General features: G+C 35.9%; 1 protein-coding gene across 1 annotated transcript in view; it reads right to left on the reverse strand.

Annotated features, from left to right (window-relative positions):
- The window catches only part of LOC114049867 (regulator of G-protein signaling 7-like), a 633,475-nt gene that overhangs the window by 140,236 nt on the left and 472,578 nt on the right, over nucleotides 1–20,661 (reverse strand). Inside the window, exons 5-6 of the mRNA XM_027871311.1 lie at nucleotides 16,937–17,043; nucleotides 8,746–8,797 (exon numbers count right to left, since the gene is read on the reverse strand). Coding sequence (XP_027727112.1) covers nucleotides 8,746–8,797; nucleotides 16,937–17,043 — 159 coding nt within the window. The remainder of the gene's footprint in view (nucleotides 1–8,745; nucleotides 8,798–16,936; nucleotides 17,044–20,661) is intronic.

Raw genomic sequence — 20,661 nt, forward strand, 5'->3', positions numbered from 1 at the left:
AAAGCTGGAGGCCAACTTTATGCTTGAAGAAGAACTGAAACTTGACCACTCCCAAAAGCGACTGGCCCTGAAGAGTTCTGAAGGAGGACTCAAAGGGGACTGTACAGGGATAGGCTGAGACTGAAGTTCTCTCTCTTCTTGCCAACTCTTCCTTCTGTCCACCCACCCATGCAAAGCAGATCATTCATCTCCATCAATAAGGAGAGAGTCCTATATCAATGGGCTTTGGGCCAGAGGTTACATTTAACAAACTAAATAAAATACAAGAAAACATAGATAATATTACATTTTAAAACTAAGTTAATGTGTGGCTGATGGGATCCTTATATGAGGATTAATGTATCTGGTTTGTATTTGAGCTTGATACCATTGCCCTAGGGAAAAAGAACAGGTAGGGGGGCAGCTAGGTGGTGCAGTGGACAGAGCACTGGCCCTGGAGTCAGGAGGACCTGAGTTCAAATCCTGCCTCAGACCCATAACACTTACTAGCTGTGTGACCCTGGGCAAGTCATTTAACCACAATTGCCTCACCAAAAAAAAAAAAAAAAGAACAAGTAGGATTCAAAAATTTAGGGTTAAACAACCTTGATCAGTGCAGAAATAAATGGTTTAAGGTACTCATCTCACCAGCCTTGAATTCTTTGATTTGTTGGAGTAGATAGCTCTGTGTCTCCTACAGAGGAATGAGCAGATAGCTCTGCATAGTGCTATAGATATAATCTGGGTACTTTCCATAATTAATGGTATGATACTATAGAAATGGGAGTCACTAATATGACTGCTTGGGAAATTGGGCCTTCAGGCCCTATAAGGCTTTGATTTACAGTTTGACTGGGCTAGAAATGTTTGCTAAAGCCCTACTTTGGGTCTTAGGATCTCCATGGATCCCCAGGAATGATCATATCTATGTCGGAAAGGTGTGACCCATCCATGACAGGGACACATATTTAATATATATTCTGTGCAAACTTAAAATATAAATATCACTTCTCTTAATAGAATATAAGCTCCTCGATGGCTGGGACTATATCATTTTTGTCTATGTGATTACTGATTAATTAATAATTGCTATTTTCAGGAACTACAAAGTTGTGAGTCAATTAAGTGGAGAAAATATTGAACCTAAGAGATATAAGATTCCATATTTCCTTCATATCATTTAGCAATGCCTGAATAACTTCTCTTGAGTATAGAAATAGGAAGTGATTGTGGACACTCGTGGTCTAGAATTCAGCCAAACCTTTAAATTGAGGTAGAAGGAAGAACACACCCTTGAGACACAACTCGATTTAGGTTGGGTATAAGTTTTGGGATTTTTATCAAGAGAAAAAATTAGAAAATGATGAATAAAGAAAATAATTGCTCAAAAAGGATATTATTTTTTTTCAATATTTTCTTCCACTACACAAACTTGCTCACATTTCACAAGGATAAAGCAAGGGAACTTCTCCTCCCAAAACTAGACATGCCAGTGATGAATTCATTACAATAGCAGACAGTTTTAGTTAACTGATTATAGCAGCTTTTCAAATACTCAGTCATTAAAATTAAGAAAGAAAAAGAAACAAGCTGGAAAAATATACAGTCATGGTCATTTTGGGACAAGAAACAAAGTTTGCGTACTATTGAGATGAACAAATCCTTGTATTTTTTTCTGTAGCAGATTCCACGGTTCACTTTATATAGTCAGTATTACCAACTAGTTAGTCCACAATGGTCCTATTTTTTGGTCACTAATCCAAGATGTTGAAGGAATATCTGCTCATTGTTTATTCACTCTTATTTATACGTTACCTAGAAAGCACTCAGGTTGTTTCTCTGTGTATGCTTGTTTTCCCTTACTAGGTTATAGATTCCCAAAGGGAAATGTCATTTTTCTTTTTTCTGCTAGTCTACCTTACAAGCATGGTGGTGTGGATATAGCCTGTGCCCTATGTTGTTATTCAGTTGTTTTCAGTCATGTCCTACTTGATCCCATTTGGGGTTTTCTTGGCAAAGATATTAAAGTGGCTTGCCGTTTCCTTCTCCAGTTCATTTTACAGATGAGGGAACTGAGGCAAACAGAGTTAAGTGACTTGCCCAGGGTCATACAACTAGTAGGCGTCTGAGGTCAGATTTGAACTCAGGAAGATGAGTCTTCCAGACTCCAGGCCTGAAACTTTATTCACTGTGCAACCCAGCTGCTCTGTGGCCCATAAATATCAACTAACCAACAACTAATATCTCCCTGTCTCAAATAAAATCCATTAATTATGTCAAGGCATATATGCATGTATGTGTGTGTGTGCGTGTGTGTATAAAATGGTGGAAAGGGTCACAAATAACATTCCTGCACCACTAGAATACCAGTCTCTTGCCTATCTCTTTCATTGTGAAAAATGAATGGTTGCTTAGATCTTCTACTAGAAAAAAGGGTCTCAGCTAAGTGATCTTTTTTGGACAGGGTGGTATAACTGCTGGGAGTAGGGAGGTAGACCTGTGATTTCACCTCTGTAGTGAACTCCTGGTGACATAATTCCCTTTACTAAATCCTCAAGTATAAAATGTGGACAATAAAAACACCTACCTCCCAGGGTTGTTGTAAAGATCAACTAAGATAATGTATACAGAAAGCACTGAGCACAGTGCCTGGAACACTGTAGGTGCTTAAGAAAAGCTTGTATACTTGTTTCTTACTAATGCAGATACTCATCTGATCTGAAACTCTGTGTTTTAGAGGGTTGCCTGGGGAACTGAAATGCTAAGTTATTTGCTCAATGTTAGAGACAGGATTAGAACCAAAGTATTTCTTATTCTGACGCCAGCACTCTATTCACTATACCCCACTGCTTCCTATCTAACCAATACTTCACCATCCTGTTATCCTCCCTTGAATATACTCGTTATTTCAACGTTCTTCTTATGAGGTGCCCAGAACTACTGAACACAGTATTCCACATGGAGTTAAACCGGTGCAAAGTCCAATAGGTCCGTGATCTTACTTATTCTGAGCCCCTTGTATGTCCATAATTGAACTTGTCTTTTTCTCTCACGTTCTCCTTCCTTCAAAATACTGTCAAGAGGAGCACCATCCTCCCATTTTCACAACCTAGGTGCCATCCTCGAATCCTTACTATCTCTTACCCTCCCCGCCCCCATATCCATTCTGACACCAAGGCCTATTGCTTTTACTTTTGCAGTATTTCTCAAATATGACCCCCTCTCTCTCTTTTAGGATATTGCGACTATTCCTGTGGAGTCCTTTATTTCCTCATGCCTGGACTATTGTAGTTGTCTACTGGTTGGTCTGCCTGCTACAAGTAGCTCGCCACTCTAGTCCATCCTCCATTTAGCCTCCGAAGTAATTTTCCTAAAGTGCATATCTGACAATATTACACCCCTATGTAATAAATTCCAGTGCTCCCTATCACCCTCAAGATCAAATATAAAATTTTATGTTTGATGATCAAAGCTTTTGATAACCTGGTCACTCCTACCTTTCCAGTCTTCTTACACCTTACATTTGTCACATTTTGAGTCAGTGAAATTGGTATTCTAGTTTTTCCTCAAACAAGATACTCCATCTCTCAACTCCAGGCATTTTTGTTTTAGGCATTTGGGGTTAAGTGACTTGCCCAGGGTCACACAGCTAGTAAGTATCAAGTGTTTAGTCTGAGGCCAGATTTGAACTCAGGTCCTCCTGACTTTAGGGCCGGTACTCTATCCACTTCACCACCTGGTTGCCCCTATCTCCAGTCATTTTCACTGAATATCCCAATGCTACAATTCTCTTACTCCTCATCTCTGCCTCTTGATTTCCCTGGCTTCCTTCAAGTCCCAGATAAAATCCTACCCTCTTCAGGAAGCCTTTCCTAATCCCTTTTAATTTTGATGCCTTCCCTCTATTGATTATTTACTACTTATTCTGTATAGTGATCATTTATACTTGTTTACCTGTACTTTTTCCCTTTAGATTATGAGTTTCTCAGAGGAAGAGACTGTTTTTGTCTTTCTTTGTATTCCCAGTGCTTACTTAACAGACATATTAGGCACTTAATAAATGCTTATTGACTGACCTGACCCACCACAATCTGTAAATGTAATCATGAATGCCCAATTTTGGCAGCTATGTTGTCATTCTTTTAGCTTATATTTATGTCACAATAAACTATAACCCCTAGTTACTATTTTTAAATGAAACATTGCTGTCAGGTTTCCCCCATCCTGTACTTCAGTAGTTAATATTTTGAACAAAGCATGCAGTTTTAAGTTGTTCCATATCATCATGTGAGTTTCAGCTCAATGTTCATATCTGTTGGTATCTTTTTTAATGTGGTTTTTGTAATCTCATGTAAAAAATGGTGACATCCAAATTTATTCCAAAAAACAACTTGAAAGAGCATATCTAATATGTATTCATCCAAGTTGTTGATAAAATTAGCCTTGCTGTGTACCAGTAGAGACCTCCCTACTGGGTGTCATTGATTCATTGATTAATACTGCTGAATCAAGAGTCTAAGATTCCATGTTACAGACAGTACCCCCTTAGCAGCACTAGAGTCAGAAAGGACCTCAGAGATCATCTTCAGGGGTTCTTAACCTTTATTGTTTCATGGACTATTCCAATAGGCTGGTGAAGCCTAGCCTTACCAGAATAATGTTTTTAAAACTTATAAAATTTAAGAAATAAAACACATAGAATTAAAAAATAAAGAAATTTTGTTAAAACATAGTTATCAACATTTTTTAAAAAAAACAAGTTCACTGGCCCCAGGTTAAGAACCCCTGAACTAGTTAAGTCTGCTCATTTTATAGTTGAATAAACTAAGGACCCAAGAAGGTAAGCATCTTGTTCAAGCTTAAACAACTAGTTAATGGCAAAAACTCCAACTAGAACTAAGATTTTCTGATCGATTTCCAGTACAGTTTTTCTTTATTCCACTCTGTTTCCTTATACAAAATTTTTAAGCTAATCATTCTTCTGAAGAATTGAAAGCCTACAAAAATAAGTAAAAAATGAACAAATGAATGAATAGATAGGGGAGGGAGGGAGGGAGAGAGGGAGAGAGAGGGAGAAAGAGAGACAGACAGACAGACAGACAGACAGACACCAATTTTATGGGCAAACTCGAGGAATGGAGAGAGGTAAGACGTATTCTTCTTTTGTCAAAGCAGAGGCTGAACTCTGAAATGGGGCCAGCTCACAGTTATTTATTGATGTCTTTCATTATGAATACACATAAGTACCCCATGTGAGCAGCTGTTAATGTCAGATACAAAACTAATATCTAGGTTCTTCCCTACTCCTCTCTAATCATCATTTCTTCATTTCCATAAGGCTTTTCTGTATCTCTTTTCTGCCCTCAAATCTCTTTTTCTTGGAAGATCCTCTGGGCTGGGGTGCCTTCAAAGGCCCTAGATGTGCCAATGAATGTAGCTGTTCTCTGCCACAATCCTCAGTTATTTTTGTTTACGTTTTAAATGCCAATTATATATTTTCTTTGATGAAAAATACCAGTACACGCCTACTTTGAGTTCCACAGTAATGTGCCTGAGTAAGAAGCCATCCTTTTATAGCTCATGTTAAGTCATTCCTTTGCCATATTCAACCTTATATTTAAAGAAGGTGTCAGAAATTAAACATAATCGGTTGATTCTCTTCATTTTTTAGAAGACCTTTGAAAAATCTACCTTCCACCCAACCTTATCATAGGTGATTAATTCCTTACCAGTTTTTTTTTTCATAGAACTGTAAGGAGGATATAAAAGGAGACATGGGGGTGGAGTTGGGTTAGGGGACGAAGGGCAGATGAAGGACTGCTAGGAGAGTAGAAGAAACAATTCCTTAATAAAGCACATCTGACAAATCATGAAAATAAAGTCAATGTTTTTCAGCCTTAAGCATCTAAGTCCCATCTGCCCAAAGTTTATTTTAGAGTCCAAATAGCATAAATATGCTTTGTGCTTGGATTCCCATAGCCTAACTACATCATATAATCATTCCACCCCTCCCCACCCCCAAACTAGCTTTCATATGTTTGAAGACAGTTTGCTACTGAACAAATGGCTATAGGGAAGTTCATAGTTGGATAATTCACATCAGTAAAATATGTTTTATTTGTTCCTGACAAGGCAATGGCAAATGATAGAACATCACTACCTGGGGGTAGAGTGCAGCCTCTGAGATCCAGTATGTTTTGTTTTTTTTTTGAAAGGAAGGAAGGGAGAAAAAAAGTGTTGCTTTTTTTTTAGTTTAGTTTTGTTTTTCTCTGAACCAATTCCCTTATCGTCCCCAATCCATATAGGTTTTATGAAATAAACATCGAGTGTGTCTTACTTAGGAAAGGAGAAAGATCTGACTACTCTGAAACCAGCAATTCAAACTTAGCATCCATCAAATTGTAGCATGATCTAATCAGCTTATTCGTCTTTTCCACAAGAAAAGCATGAGATGCTCTGATAAATGTTTTGCTAAAATCTAGGTAGACTATAGCCATAGCATTCACCTGAGCTACAAGTTTAGTAACTTTTCCAAAGAAAGGAAATAATGTTTGTTTGATGTGATATATTCTCTAGATAATCATTTTGGCTGTTTATTGTGACTCATTTCTTTTCTAAATTTTCACTAACCACCTCTTGAATATTATTTCCCATCCAGATCTGTGTTTATCTGAGTTTTCTCATGGCTTGAATGTATCTCAGAATTGCCTGGGGCACAGAGAGCTTAAGTGACTTTGCTTATGGTCACAGAGACAATGTATAGGAGAGGTGGGAGATAAACCCCAACTCATTTTGACTCTAAGGCTGACTCTCTCTTTATTCAGGACTCTACTCTACCTTGCTTTAATGACATGAAATTGAATTTTGGTAGAAATCAAAATCAGTTTCACTGGCCTGTAGTTTTAAGATTCTATTTCTTTCTTTTGTACAAACACACACACACACACACACACACACACACACACACACGTCATCAATGCAGAGGAGATTACATATCCCAAAGCAATGTGACTATAGAAAGGTGATCCTCTAGAAATAGAAGCTAAAAGAATCAAATAGAATGTATAAGATTCACCTCTAAAGAAGCAATCTAACTCTTAGAAGTCTCAAAGACTCAAAACCTTCTCAAGGAGCCAGAAATCTAAATATAAAATTGGGTAAGATGAACTATAATTATGGAAATTATGACATTCTAATAATAAATGCAAATAGAAGAGTGATGCTTAGCATGGAGTCCAGAAAAAGATTTGGAAGATAAGAGTTCATGTTGATCCATCATTTCCCAGGAGAGAGAGTCCCTTTCCTGGCTGAAGGGAATATTCCAGGCATTTGAAAAGCTCACTCTATAATGGAACAAGAATAGGCTCTGGGATTAATTAAACTCATTCATCTGAAAGGAACTTTAGAAATTGTCTGCTCTACTCCCATCATTTTATGGACAGACAGGAAAAAATATCCCACAAGACTATCCAACTTCCTTTGCTCTAATCTCATGCCCACCAAGAAAAATTCTTGGAATTAATTCAGTCTACCAAGTACCATAATACTGGGTAGGAGGTAACCTGGCAGGCAGATAGGGAAATTCAGTCACTGTGAAAACATATCTTCATAACAAATTGATATATAGATCTTCTGGTCTGCATGTTCTTGGTTTTGCTTTTATTTGTATTTCCAACACTTTAGCCCAGTACTTGACATAGTTGAATGCTTAATAATCTCTCTCCTCTCTCTGTTTCTGCTGTCTCTTTGTCTCTCTCCTGTCTCTGTCTCTCTCTTTGTCTGTCTGTCTTTGTCTTTCTGTCTCCATTTCTATCTGTCTGTCTGTCTCTGTCTCTCTCTCTCTTTTTGTCTCTCTATTTCTCTGTTCTCTGTTTCTGTCTCTCATCTCTCTCTGTCTCTGTCTTTCTTTGTCTCTGTCTCTCTCTGTCTCTTTTTCTCCCTCTCACCCTTTTCCTTCCTTCCTCTCTCCCTCCTTCCCCCTCTCTATCTCTGTCTCTCAGTCTATCTCTCTCTGGTCTGTCTCGTGAATTTGGTTAGCATAAATTAGCAATCCAGAACCCTTTTCTCATCTTCCCACTTCCTTACTATGTTATTTCAAAGTAGATTTCATAAAAATGTTGACCTTACTAGGGGGGTGATATCTGCAGCTGCTCCTGCCCAAAAGCACCAAATGACCTTGAATCTTCTGACCATTTTAACAACAATTACAACGACCTTCAAGATATTACTGAATTGTCAGTAGGACTTGAACTTCTTAATTGTTGATTATTTCATTGATTAGCTTCCTGACAACAGGGTCCCTGAGCAGGATTTATTTTGAGTTTGGTTCATCATTTATTTACGAGACTTTCCTTTTGCTTGCAACTAGGCCTACTATTAGTGTAACACAATTTGTCAACTACAGAAAAAGAAATGGTCATCAGTAGCAGTTTTCCCCATTGCTCACATCACTTACTTGAATCTGTTTCACCTTGGCCACTCTGCCTGGGACTTTTTGTTTTTCCATGATGGATGTAAAGTGAGCCACAGCAGTAAAACACTATCTCTAGAGTCATAGAAGAATTGCAAAGTTGACCCTATGTTTGGGAAAAATTTTACCAATCAAAACCCCATCATAAATTCAGTGTTAGAAATGTTTGTGATGTAATTAACAGTGCACCTTCCTTTTCCCTTAATGATGAACAGCGCAGTAAAGTAGAAATGATGTGTCCATCCAGACAACACAGTTCTGTCAATAGTAAAATGAGGAGAGACATCCACACTAACCATAGTCTGTATTTTCCGGCTCCCAACAATTAGATGGCCAAAAATAGGGTGTCTAAAGAACAAAAAAAAGTTGGAATATATGTTAGACAATATAAGAGGTACACAAATGTTAGTTTTACAGTCTTTAGAACTATTCATTTACTTAGAGTGGTTTGCTGATATTAATTTAGTGGTTAATAAATAAATTCCAAAGTGGCATGTTTTTCTTAGTCCATCGCACTGCACTTTAAACCATTGTCTACAATTCTTGATCAGCCCCAAGATTACATGTAGCATGGGCAATAGTTTTTAAAAAATCATTTTATCTCTGTCTGCCTCAACTCTAAATCAAATCATCCCTTATATAGGTGGTACATTTTCAATGGGCCTATCAATTACTTTATTATTCAAATGAGAATTTGCTTGATTCAGAGTACTTTCAAAGGATTGTGTTTCATCAAATTAACATAATAAGAATATTTGTATAGTATACTTGGCTTTATAATTTTAAAAAATCTTAGTACTGGATATGTGAATTAAAAATACTGAATGATGAGACAAACTCTTCCCTAAGATCTTAGTGCCATTTGGTCATCTTTGATATTTGTACAAATATCTTTGTACAAATTTGTACAAATATCTTTGATATTTATACAATTAAAATAATATCATTTTATTCTATTAAACCAGCTCAGATAATTATGGCAACCTCTTGAATCATAGAATTTCAGAGCTGGAAAAAGATCATTAAAAATCATCTAGTTCAGAACTTTCATTTTACTCCCTTTTACTGAACTTCATTCCCCAAAAGTAAATGAACAGTAGTGATTGCCATTTTGTTTTGAGATTCCACCAAATAAAAGATAAATGATGTCTTTAGGAATTACTTTTCAACACACAGTACATCTTATTTGGTTAAGAGTGGGCACATCTTTTATATTGCTCTAATAAATAGTAACTTAACAAACAGCATGAAAGAAATAAAAAGGAAATTACAAAATGCACTTCAAACTCAGGCATTCTGTCAACCACTTATGATAAAGTATTTCTGTTGTGGCTTACTTGCTAATATAACAACAATATATTATGTACAAATGCCAAAATAATAATTATTCAATATGTACCACAAACATAGTCAAGTTGTTGAGGAAGATACATTTTCTCTATAATACAATAAACTAGAAGAATCTATTTTTAAATATTAAATTATATAGGAAGAGGACAATGTAACAGTAACCTGTTATCCAGAGGGATCTTGATGACCCAAAACTTTTTACTTTCTAGTATTGGTTGGAATAGAGTTTGTGCTTGGCTATCAGGTGACCCTTGAAGCTCAAAGCAAATAGCCCCAGTCTCTTGGGTTCCCAGCACCCTTCTCACCTCCCAAGGAAACTGAGTCCCAATACAGAGGTCAGGGTACCTAAAGTTAGCCTTTCAAGTTCTGTATGACCTTCCACCCAATTCAATCAAGATTCCCTAGATTTTCTATTAACACCCAAGATGAGGCAGAATAGGCTTGGGACCACTGCAATCCAAAGGTTCACCCTGATTTTCAGAGTGTTCTGAAGTACAGTATGATTTGGGCCTAACTGTGATATCAAGGGCCCTGCAGACATCTCATTATTAGGAAGTGCAAGTCAGAGAACTCTGCATGAAAAAAATTCCAATTAGTCTGATAGGGAGTCTAGAGAACCAAAATAAATATATAAAGAAATAAAGTAAAGGAAGAAAGAGAAGAAAAGTAGAAAAGAGAAAAGAAAAACTGGCTGTAAAAAAAAAAACAATTTTTCAAACTAGTGTTCAACTTGGTTCTGACACTTACTGTCTGACCATGTATAAGTCACTTCTCTGGGGCTCAGCTTTCTAATCCGTAACATAAGGGGGGAACACTAAATGACCTTTGATGTTGCGTCCAGTTCTGACATTCTGTGATTCCCACTGGAATAGTCAAAGACTTTTGTACTCTGCAACATGATTTATGAGCTCATCACTTGATCCTGATATGTCATTATTTCCAAATTATAAATAAATAAAGATGAGGAACAGTTAGGCAAAACGCTTTTCCGTGGTCACTTAACAAGTCTGTAGCAATGATGACATACAGATTATTATTCTCAGAATTCCAAGTTGTTTTTTTTTTTCAATTTGGGAGTCACTAAGTCTCTCTTCTTTCACTTTGAATTCCAAATGCTTTTTCATTCATGGTTGCCCTGCATTTTACAGCTCTTAAATAGTATAAAGCCTATCTGGAAATCCAATGCGTATCATATTATGATGAGTTCTCCATACTGAAATGGTTTGGAAATCCTAATAACAAAAGTTGATACTTGTCTAACTGTCACATTGTTACTGGGAAGCAATGCTTCAAATAACATCTTTATCAATATCCATTGATTACCCACTTGGTGGACAGCATTGTACTAGTCAGGGCAATATATCCAAAAGATCATTAATACTCTTGATCTCAAAGATATTATAATCAAATGTCTGATTTGCCTTCTTTTTTACTAGGATGTATGGCATGAATATTACACATAAATCTGATACATGTCATGTATCATGTCATGTTTTTCTAATTCTATGTACATTACTTGTCTACTAATATGTGAACTATTATGTCCTCAGGCCTCTTCAAACTACTGATCCCTTAAAGCTCTGATGTTACTAGGAAACTCACTGCCTTTGCCACTCTCCCATCTTTATGTTGCCATATTCAAGTCATCAATCTATAGCAATTTTTGTTTTGTGTTGTTTTTTTAAATTATTTTTAGGCACTTGGGATTAAGTGACTTGCCCAGGGTCACACAGCTAGTAAGTGTCAAGTGTTTGGTCTGAGGTCAGATTTGAACTCAGGTCCTCCTGACTTCAGGGCCAGTGCTCTATCCACTGCGCCACCTAGCTGCCCCAATCTATAGCAATTTTTAAATGATTCCTCCTAAAGCTGTTAGCATCCAGCTTGAATTCAGTAGGCTAGGGTGGAAAGAAAAGTGTTCCAAATCTTTTTTTTTCTTTTCCTTTCAAGGCATTAATATAGTTTTACTTTTGAGCAAATGAAACCATTCTGAAACAATATCCTTAATGACTTTCATTCTTCTCTTCTGTACCTGTCAACTTTATGACCTTCATTCAGCAAGGATGGATATGAGAGGACTGAGTATAACAGCCAAGTGCCAGAAATGGAGAATAAATAGAATAATTCCAATTCCCTACCACCACCGCAATATACACATATCTCAAGTTCTGGTTTGAGTACAATAACTTCCACAATAATGGAAAATGGGACATGAGTTAACTTAATTCCAGTAACCAGAATTCTATCTTATCATTTAGTCAAAAAGACTACAAAAAGAACTTTAATGCATCAGCAAAGACAACAGCCCTCCCCCTTGCCCCCCCAAAAGAAAACAGATAACAATGACCACATTATGATTCATTATCATATCTTTGGATTATTGGTGATAATTTGAGTACTTCTGTTTGATTATTTTATAAAATGCTGATTTCATTTAAGTGTCTTAAATAAGAAGCCACATTGTGAAAAAAACCATATTTTCCTTATAGTCCATTACTTCTCATTCAAGAACTATTAGTGCAAAAATGCTTTTGCAATTATTTTATTTTTGCTGAGTTAATGCCCTGGGCATAATTCAGAAAATCAGATTTTCAAGTTTAATTCCTATATTGTTCAATTCACAAAAATAAGAATTGCTAGAAATACAACTATGAGATCCTGCAGCCAGTGTATGTCACCTTATGACACAATGAAATTAAGTTAAAAGTTACTTTTTCAATAGAATTGGCTGACATTTTACCAAAAACCCAAAGAGGTATCTTGTTAAATGAGCATTGGATATTCCGTAGGAAAAAGCTGCTCTTTCCCTCCACTGATGAGGGAAGAAAATGCAAATGTGTTGGTGTGGTGCCAGTCAGAACAATGGTGTACCAAATTATTGCCAACACTTTGAGTTTACAGAAAGTACTATTTGCCAGAACTGCTGTGGGACATTCCTGGATGATGGCTTTAGTAAAAAGCAATAACCAGATGTCTATTTTGTCTAGCAGTATGCCCCAAAATACTAGAAGGAAAATATAGTGATGAGAATCAGATTAGTAGCTAACAGAAGACATGTACCCACCAGATGGACCAAAGTTTGAAGACATTTACTTACCTATTGTGAACTAATTTTACTTTATTCATCAGTGACAGAAAAAAAAAAAAAACCACAGCCAAACAAAACATGACAACCAACCCCTGGGCAATAAGGACATCCACTGTAATATCTATTTAATCATTATCCCTTTGTAAATATATTGTTGATAGCTATCTCTCTGAAAATAACATGCAATAAATTCCCAGACATCATAAATTCTATTTTAAAAACAGATTAATTATTTTCATGTAACAGGATAAAGGGTGCATCTTGTGGGCAAGAAAAGTTGAACATAAAGAAATCTTGCATAGTATAGTGGTTTACAAAAGTTGAGTCTCTTTTCTGTGACTCAACTAATGAAAAGGATTATACATTTCAACCATCATTCTCTATGAAGAGAATAACAGTCATAATTGAAAGGAAAGTTTCCAAGGCTTTGATCGTGTTATACCCTATTCCTAGAACTCACCTTTCCTTTTTAAATCCTACACAACCTTTAGAGCAATGGGGGCCACTAAATGATACATAAGGATTCTTGGAGGCTGCATCTTGACTTAGAAAACACATATTAACATTATCTATGTTTTATGGCATTTTACTGAATTTGTTAAATATTTCCCAAATATATTTTAATCTGGTTCCAGATACACTTGGGAGTATTTGACACCTCTGCTTTAGAGGTTAACTCAAATGTTACCTCTTACATGAAGCATTCTTTGAGTTCCCCCAGTTTGAAAGGTTCCTCCCTTCAAATTAGTAGGCAGCACTTCTTAGAAGTCTTTTTGTGTATTATTAGTATTACATAGTTCATAGTGATTCTGTGTTTATTTAAAATATTGCATATTTATATATTTATAATATCTTCTGCTATACTCAATTCTTCATTAAGGTAGGTACTGTATCTTAATTATCTCTGCATCTCCCCTAGTGCCTTGCCTAGTGCTTCAAAAAAGGCTTGCTAAATGAAGGAATTAATATTATAGCGGGTACAGAATGTTCACATACTGTACCAAATTATTAAAATGCTCAGAAATAGTGAATAATAAAACTTAAATGATTTTTCCAACTACCTTAATTCTTCTGTGTGTATTTTGTTAAGAGATAAAGCAGAAGGAGTATAATAAAGTTCAGAGGTGTGGATTCAGCCAATCCTTGATAACTTGTTGTCAATGCTCTTGAGTTATTAACTATGTTGCCCTGTGGACTCATGTGGAAACGCCCAAACTCCAGGATTTTTAAATATTCAGGAGGATATCATCTTAAGGAAAAGTTCAAATTATTGTGCAAAAAAAGAAAACCCTTTGAAGGTGGTTAGAATGAAAAAAAATCTATCTTTACAGTTCCATCAAGTTTTAAGGGCATAACAAGGTAAGGGATGAGTGTGGATGATGCCTTAGTGTGCAATGTTAATCTCTCATAGCTTTATAAATCTGCACCCAAACACTGTCAGCAATTGCTTAATGCTTCTTTGCACACATCTGAATGTGATGAAAGTTATGAAAGGTCCACAGAGAGTCTTGTCAGGTGAAAATGACATTTAGCTATTGTATCAGAATGCTAACTCAACAATTTGAAATTTACAGAAAATGCAAAAGACACACTATAAAATGCTTGATTGTTATGAAATGGAGGAAAAGTTTACACTCTGTTGGAAAACACGGGTACTTCCATAAAGATTCTGCTCCTCGTAAGCTTCTTTGGAGAAAGAAGACAAAAATCACCAATTCAAGTCCACTGGTTATAACAAGCTCAAATGTATGACTAGGTTTTTCATTTTATTGGAGCTTTGCTGCAACAAATATCTTTTAATATAAGTGGTCCATCAACTAGAATTTATAAATATTTTTACTGTAGGTTGATATTTTATAATAGTGGTATGTATGTTATGAGAGTTTCCCTGTAATATCACATAATTGGCAAGTTAGAAAGCAACACATCTTAATTTTTAAAGGTATATCCTAAGATAAATTCCAATTAAATAGTCCCCATTACTTCAAAATTTATGACATATTTAAATGGATTGTTCTACTTTTACTCTTATTGTAAAAAGAGAAAGTTAGCCATAGTTTTCTTATCTGTAAAATGAGGGTTGGGATAGAATCTAGATATCAAATACAGGGCCAACAGGCCCACAAAATTCCCTGAACCAGATTAAAATATAATTTTGAAATAAATAAAAACACAAAATACATTTTACAAATGTTTTAAAAATACAAAAATACATTTTAAAACTGAGTGAATATGCAACCCACAGGGATCTTTATGTAAAGATTAATGGCCCCTGTTTCTATTTGGGTTTGACACCGCTAGGCTAGATGACCTCTAAGGTGGTATAATATACTAGAGACAAGCTGGATTTGCAGTCAGTGGGCTTCAGTTTATATTCTCTTCTACAACTTATTAGCTGTGTGATCCTGGGCAATTCATTTAACCTCTACGGATTATCATCTCCTCATTCTTAAATGAAGGGACAAGACTAGACAGCTTATAAAACCCCTTCTGGCCCTAAAACTTTGATCCCATGAATTAAATCTAAAGTTACATACTCAATGACCTAAAGATAATTGGCTATTGTGAAGTACTTTGAAAAAACCATATATATATAAATAACTATATGCTAATTAAAATGTCTTTTTAAACAAGAACTGTAGTAATAGAAACTTTTTTGATCTATTTTGATTTATGTTTACTTGAAATCAATAAAAATTAATAAAATATCATTCCTTAAAAATTCAGATTTTTGAACAATTAAAGCTGATTTCCGATAAATTAATTCAAATTGGTGAAGTAAATATCAAGATATGAGCAACCATGCTGGCCAAATCAGTTACCACTGAAATACAAAGAGAAAAAACATCATGAATTTCCTTTGCTTGTATTTCAATTGTCCTTTGAACAACAGCTACTAAAACTTTTTTGATGGAAAAAAGGTCCTTAAAATTTGCTTTCCCCTTCTATTTTAGTTGCCTGATTTTTCTGGCCAAGTGGTTCCCAGATTTCTCTTTAGTGATCATCCTAGACACAGTTTTCTGCTTTTCATGCTTCTCCAAACAGCATCATAATGATATCTGAAATTTGGATTGTGAGACATCATTTCCAGAAGCTCACTGATGAAAGCAGTCAATCCCAAAGTTTGACCTTTAGGTTTATCAGCATGTTTTACTTCTGTAAGCTTCAATCCTCTAATCAGTGATTCCTGACTCATCATGTCTGATTCTGTCAGGGAATATACATCACTTGCTCCAAGTATGTTCAAGTGGACTCAAGTGGCAAATGTCTGCACAGTAAATGAAGTTAGTTGAAACAACCATTAGTGGAAGGGAGAATTACAATGGGCCCGCTTGTTTCATTTGAAAATGGCCCAGACATGCGTAGGGGAAAGGGGGGTAGTGGGGTAGGGGTGGGGATGTTAGAGTAAGGAGGCATGAGCATTTTGTAGCATTTCTTAGTTCAGTTCATGTCTCAGTTGACTCTTTGCAAAGAAAGGCTTAGTATAGTCCTTGCTGGCTTGCAGGAAAGTTGCTGATGTCAAATTGTGCAGGGCATACAATTAGCCATGCTCCCTGAACTCTACTTTCTAAACACACACACACACACACACACACACACACACACATCTCTCACCTATCCATCTTCCCATCCCCATCCTCCCACTGAATTGCCATGCCTTCAGTGCAAATTTCTGACTGAAAATAGTCAGGGATCTTAATCAAAGCCCATGACTCAAAGATGGGGGCATTTCTACCTCTTGAAGACCATCAAATCACTGTCTGTATTGTTCTCAAGCTCTTCATTTAAATATAATAATCAAGGCATTTAGCTTTCCTCAAATCACCTTCCCTGCTTCTGTGGTCTGTAATCCATTTTTCTCTGGATCTGTTAGTAGGTTTTATTTTCTCTTTCTTAAATATTAATTATACCACTAACATTATATCACTAACATTAATTATATCACTAACAAGTCAAAGAGAAAGAAAACAAATCATCATTTCCAAAAGTGCTTCTTTAAAAATCCACAAGCTTCCCATCAGCTGATTAAAATACATTTGGAATATACTTACTTGAAATCGGTAAAATGTGCCATCATCCTTTAATGTGAGAACGTGATCTGAGATTGGAAAGAAATAGCCATGGGCAGCCATTAGTGTCCCCAAATGGAGAGCCTCCACTGTTTCATGAAAAGAAAGAAAAGAATATATAAAGGCTTTTATATCTTTGATTTATAGCAATATAACAGTTCTCAATCTCTCCGAACACACTGTAAAATCAAGATCCTTAGCATTCTGAAAGCAGTGCTTTGTGTATATTATAATATTTTTGATTTCATGAGAGAAGTTACTGATATGATTACTGCTTCTATTAATCAGCTTTAAACATTAAGTAACCTCCAAGTGTCCTCTCATTTCATCATAATTTTCTCTCCGGGTACTAGATTCAGTTGACACATTTTGCCTTTTCATTAATCACCTTCCACATGTGAAAACTATTTAGAGTAATGTCACATTTATTCTAGAGAATGGATTTCCCAAGGGAAAAAAGCATTTTCCAGATAACAGAGGTACAAAACTTAAAACAGACCAATTTTTTATTTTAACTGTTTTTAGGAGAATCTTTTCAAAATATTATAGATGTGCTTTCCCAACTAAACAGAATATACTGAACATGAATATAATCATTTCTTTATGACTTAGTGTCCTCAATATTGATATCAGTTATTTTATTTTGCTGTAACACAGTGATGCTTTCAGGGACAACTGAAATATGCCCTGTACTGTTTCACCCACAGGCAGCTCTAGCTTTGGCTATTCCATCTAGTGCATCCTATGTACAACATGTGGTTATGTTTAATAGCAGAAGATGTGTGAATCTCACCCTGGCAGCCATCTCTGTTTTCTACCATCACCCTCTTGGCTTAACCCACTTCTTCTCCTCAACCTATTGCTCAGCCCCTTTGCTGTTCATCTCTGCTCTCTGCATAGAACATATAGGAGAACTGACAGGTGAGAAGGAGAAACAGATTAACATGCATGTATGTATGTATGAGCCAGTTCTCATTTAGTCAATCCTCCCTATTTATGGATCCCAAATATGTGAATTCTTGGAAAATTGATTTGGAATCCCCAGATCAATACTTCAGAAGCACTCTCATGGTTATTACTGGGCATGTGCAGGGCAAAGAAGAATTCAAGTCATTGATGTGCACTTTTGCAGCTGAGGTCAAACAAGAAGACACTGGCTTTTTCTTTCAGCTCTCATACTGTAAATAAGTGTCATTTTTAGTCTATTTAGTACCACTTTTTTCTTAGCTTTGTATTTTTGCTAGTGATTTCACTGTTTAAATTGACCCCCACTCACAGTGCTGGTATGCTGTGTAGTGTTCCTAAGCTTAAGAAGACCGTGATGTGCCTTATAGAGAAAATATGTGTGTTAGATAAGCTTCATTCGGGCATGAGTTATAGAGCTGTTGCCTGTGAGTTCAGTGTTAATGAATCAACAATACAGTATATCAAGAAGAAGAGATTTGTTGATCTGTACATGAGGCCACTCTAGAAAATGCTAAATTAAATGTTTTGACCAAATGCTTGCAGGAACCTATTCCCATATTCCCACTAAGAACAGTGCTTCAGTATTCACAGCACCTTTATAGAACATAATTACTGTGAATGACAAGAATCAACTGTGTGTGTAAGTTTATATACATGTGCATTATATGTGTGTATATACACACACACACATACATACACATACATATAAACAATTTTAAATAGAGGATAGAGGTGGATTTGAGATAACCCAAGATAGATCTGTTTGGATTTTTCTTGTCTTAGCTTTCCCTATTCCCTTTATTTTGTATGGTAGATCCAAGGATCTTGAGTTGGATGTTGAGAAAAATTCCTATTGCATTCTAAGGACTACTGGGATCTTTTTACTTGACTTGCAGCTAAAACTTCTCATGTATATTGTCTCTCTCATTAGAATGTGAGTCTTTGAGATTGGGGACTATCTCCATTTTTCTATTTTTATCCTCAGCATTTATCCACAATGCTTTATATATGGTCAATGCATAATAAATGTTTTTTATTCATTCATTAACAGGTCCCCAAACAAATACAGCTTTTCAGGATGATTTCAAAAAAACCTGGAAAGACTTAAATGAACTGATGCAAAATGAAGTGAGTAGAACCAGAAGAACATTGTACCCAGTAACAGCAATATTGTACAATGAACAACTGTGAATAATTAAGCTATTCTCAGTAATACAATTATCCAAGATAGTCCCAAAGGACTCATGATGAAAAATGCTATGTGCCTCCAGAGAACTGATGGAATCTGAATACAGACCAAAGCATACTATTTTTCACTTTCTTTGTTTCTTTTTTTCTTTTCTTTTCTTTTTTTGGTTAGAGTTTTCTTCCAGAAAACAACTAATGTGGAAATGTTTTACATGGTTGCACATGTATAACCTATATCAGATTGCTTACTATCTCGGGTAGGGGGATGAAAGAATTTGGAACTTAAAATTAAAAAAAAATTAATTGTTTTATATGTAATTGGAGAAAAATAAAATATTATTTAAAGAAATACAGATCTTACTCTTGGCTATTTGTTGAAACATTGGTCCATGAAACGCTCCTGAACTGAGAAGATTGGCAATCAGGAATCACTGCAGATTAATGGTATGTGCTAAACCCAAGTTAGATTGGGCTTGGATAGAGACCTTGCCACTAATAAGAAGAAACAATGTTCAAAGACAGATTTCATGACTGTGGGCTCTAAGTTAAACATATTCTGTGCAGCTACAGTCTAAAGTTAACAGCCATTTACATGATTTGTCTTAAGGGTATGTAGAAAGTTGAGATAACTCTGACTCTGTCAGATAAGAGGACTGTTTCTATGTTGAGTAAGTGGGTAGCTATTTCTGAATATGAATACATTAGTATTCAGGTTCATGAATACTAATACAAAATCTAAATTCAATCAAAGTGCTTACCAATAATATCTAGACTTTTATGTCTTCCTCTGCTGAAGTCCACTTTTGGTGCTTCTTCATAACACGGAGGTGATGGAATTCTCAAAGGTTATACCATCAGAGCTTTGAAAGGCCCCACCCAACTGGAAAGTCTTCAAATATAGCCTACCAATATGCAAGTCATCCAAGGAAAAACTTTGTGCAGAAAGAGGCTCATTTCTACAAGGTTGGGTATGATCTTTTCCAGGCACACGAATTTATGAAGACTGTTTTCTACAGTGTGGAGATATGATCTGCATTGGTGAGGTAAATGCTCACACTGAAGCAATTATAAATCCTTTAAGTACAAAAGTAAGTTGAACCCACAGGTAATTATTTGTGCATCACTCCTCTGCTTCTATGTAGTTTAAAATCTTTTGGGCCAAGAAGCATGGTATCTACTTTTGTCCCCTGATAATCTCCCTTATATAGCAAAATTCTGCTTTACACTCCTGTGGAATTCTCACTGCTTTTGATTCTATCTGTGGGAGTTGATCAAGCCAGAGTAGTGTAAATTTTTAAGTGCCGATTGCTGGGACAGGCTGAAACAATTATGTCTACCTTGAACTTCTACTGTGGAGAAAGTACACTGAGCAAGTATGTCAAAATTTCATGGAGGGAATTTTACCCTTAATGTTATAGGATCTAAGGACAGTGTCCAAATAAACTACTTTGAGGGCTATCTTTACATAAAGTAAAATCTTAAATGCAGTGTATTCCAAAAGTCTTAGTGCAATTTTAAGCTCTAAGGCTTAACACCAATAGCTTCAAAAGATC

The sequence above is a fragment of the Vombatus ursinus genome, unplaced genomic scaffold (assembly GCF_900497805.2).
Source record: "Vombatus ursinus unplaced genomic scaffold, bare-nosed wombat genome assembly UNPS02014798.1, whole genome shotgun sequence".
Lineage (NCBI taxonomy): Eukaryota > Metazoa > Chordata > Mammalia > Diprotodontia > Vombatidae > Vombatus > Vombatus ursinus.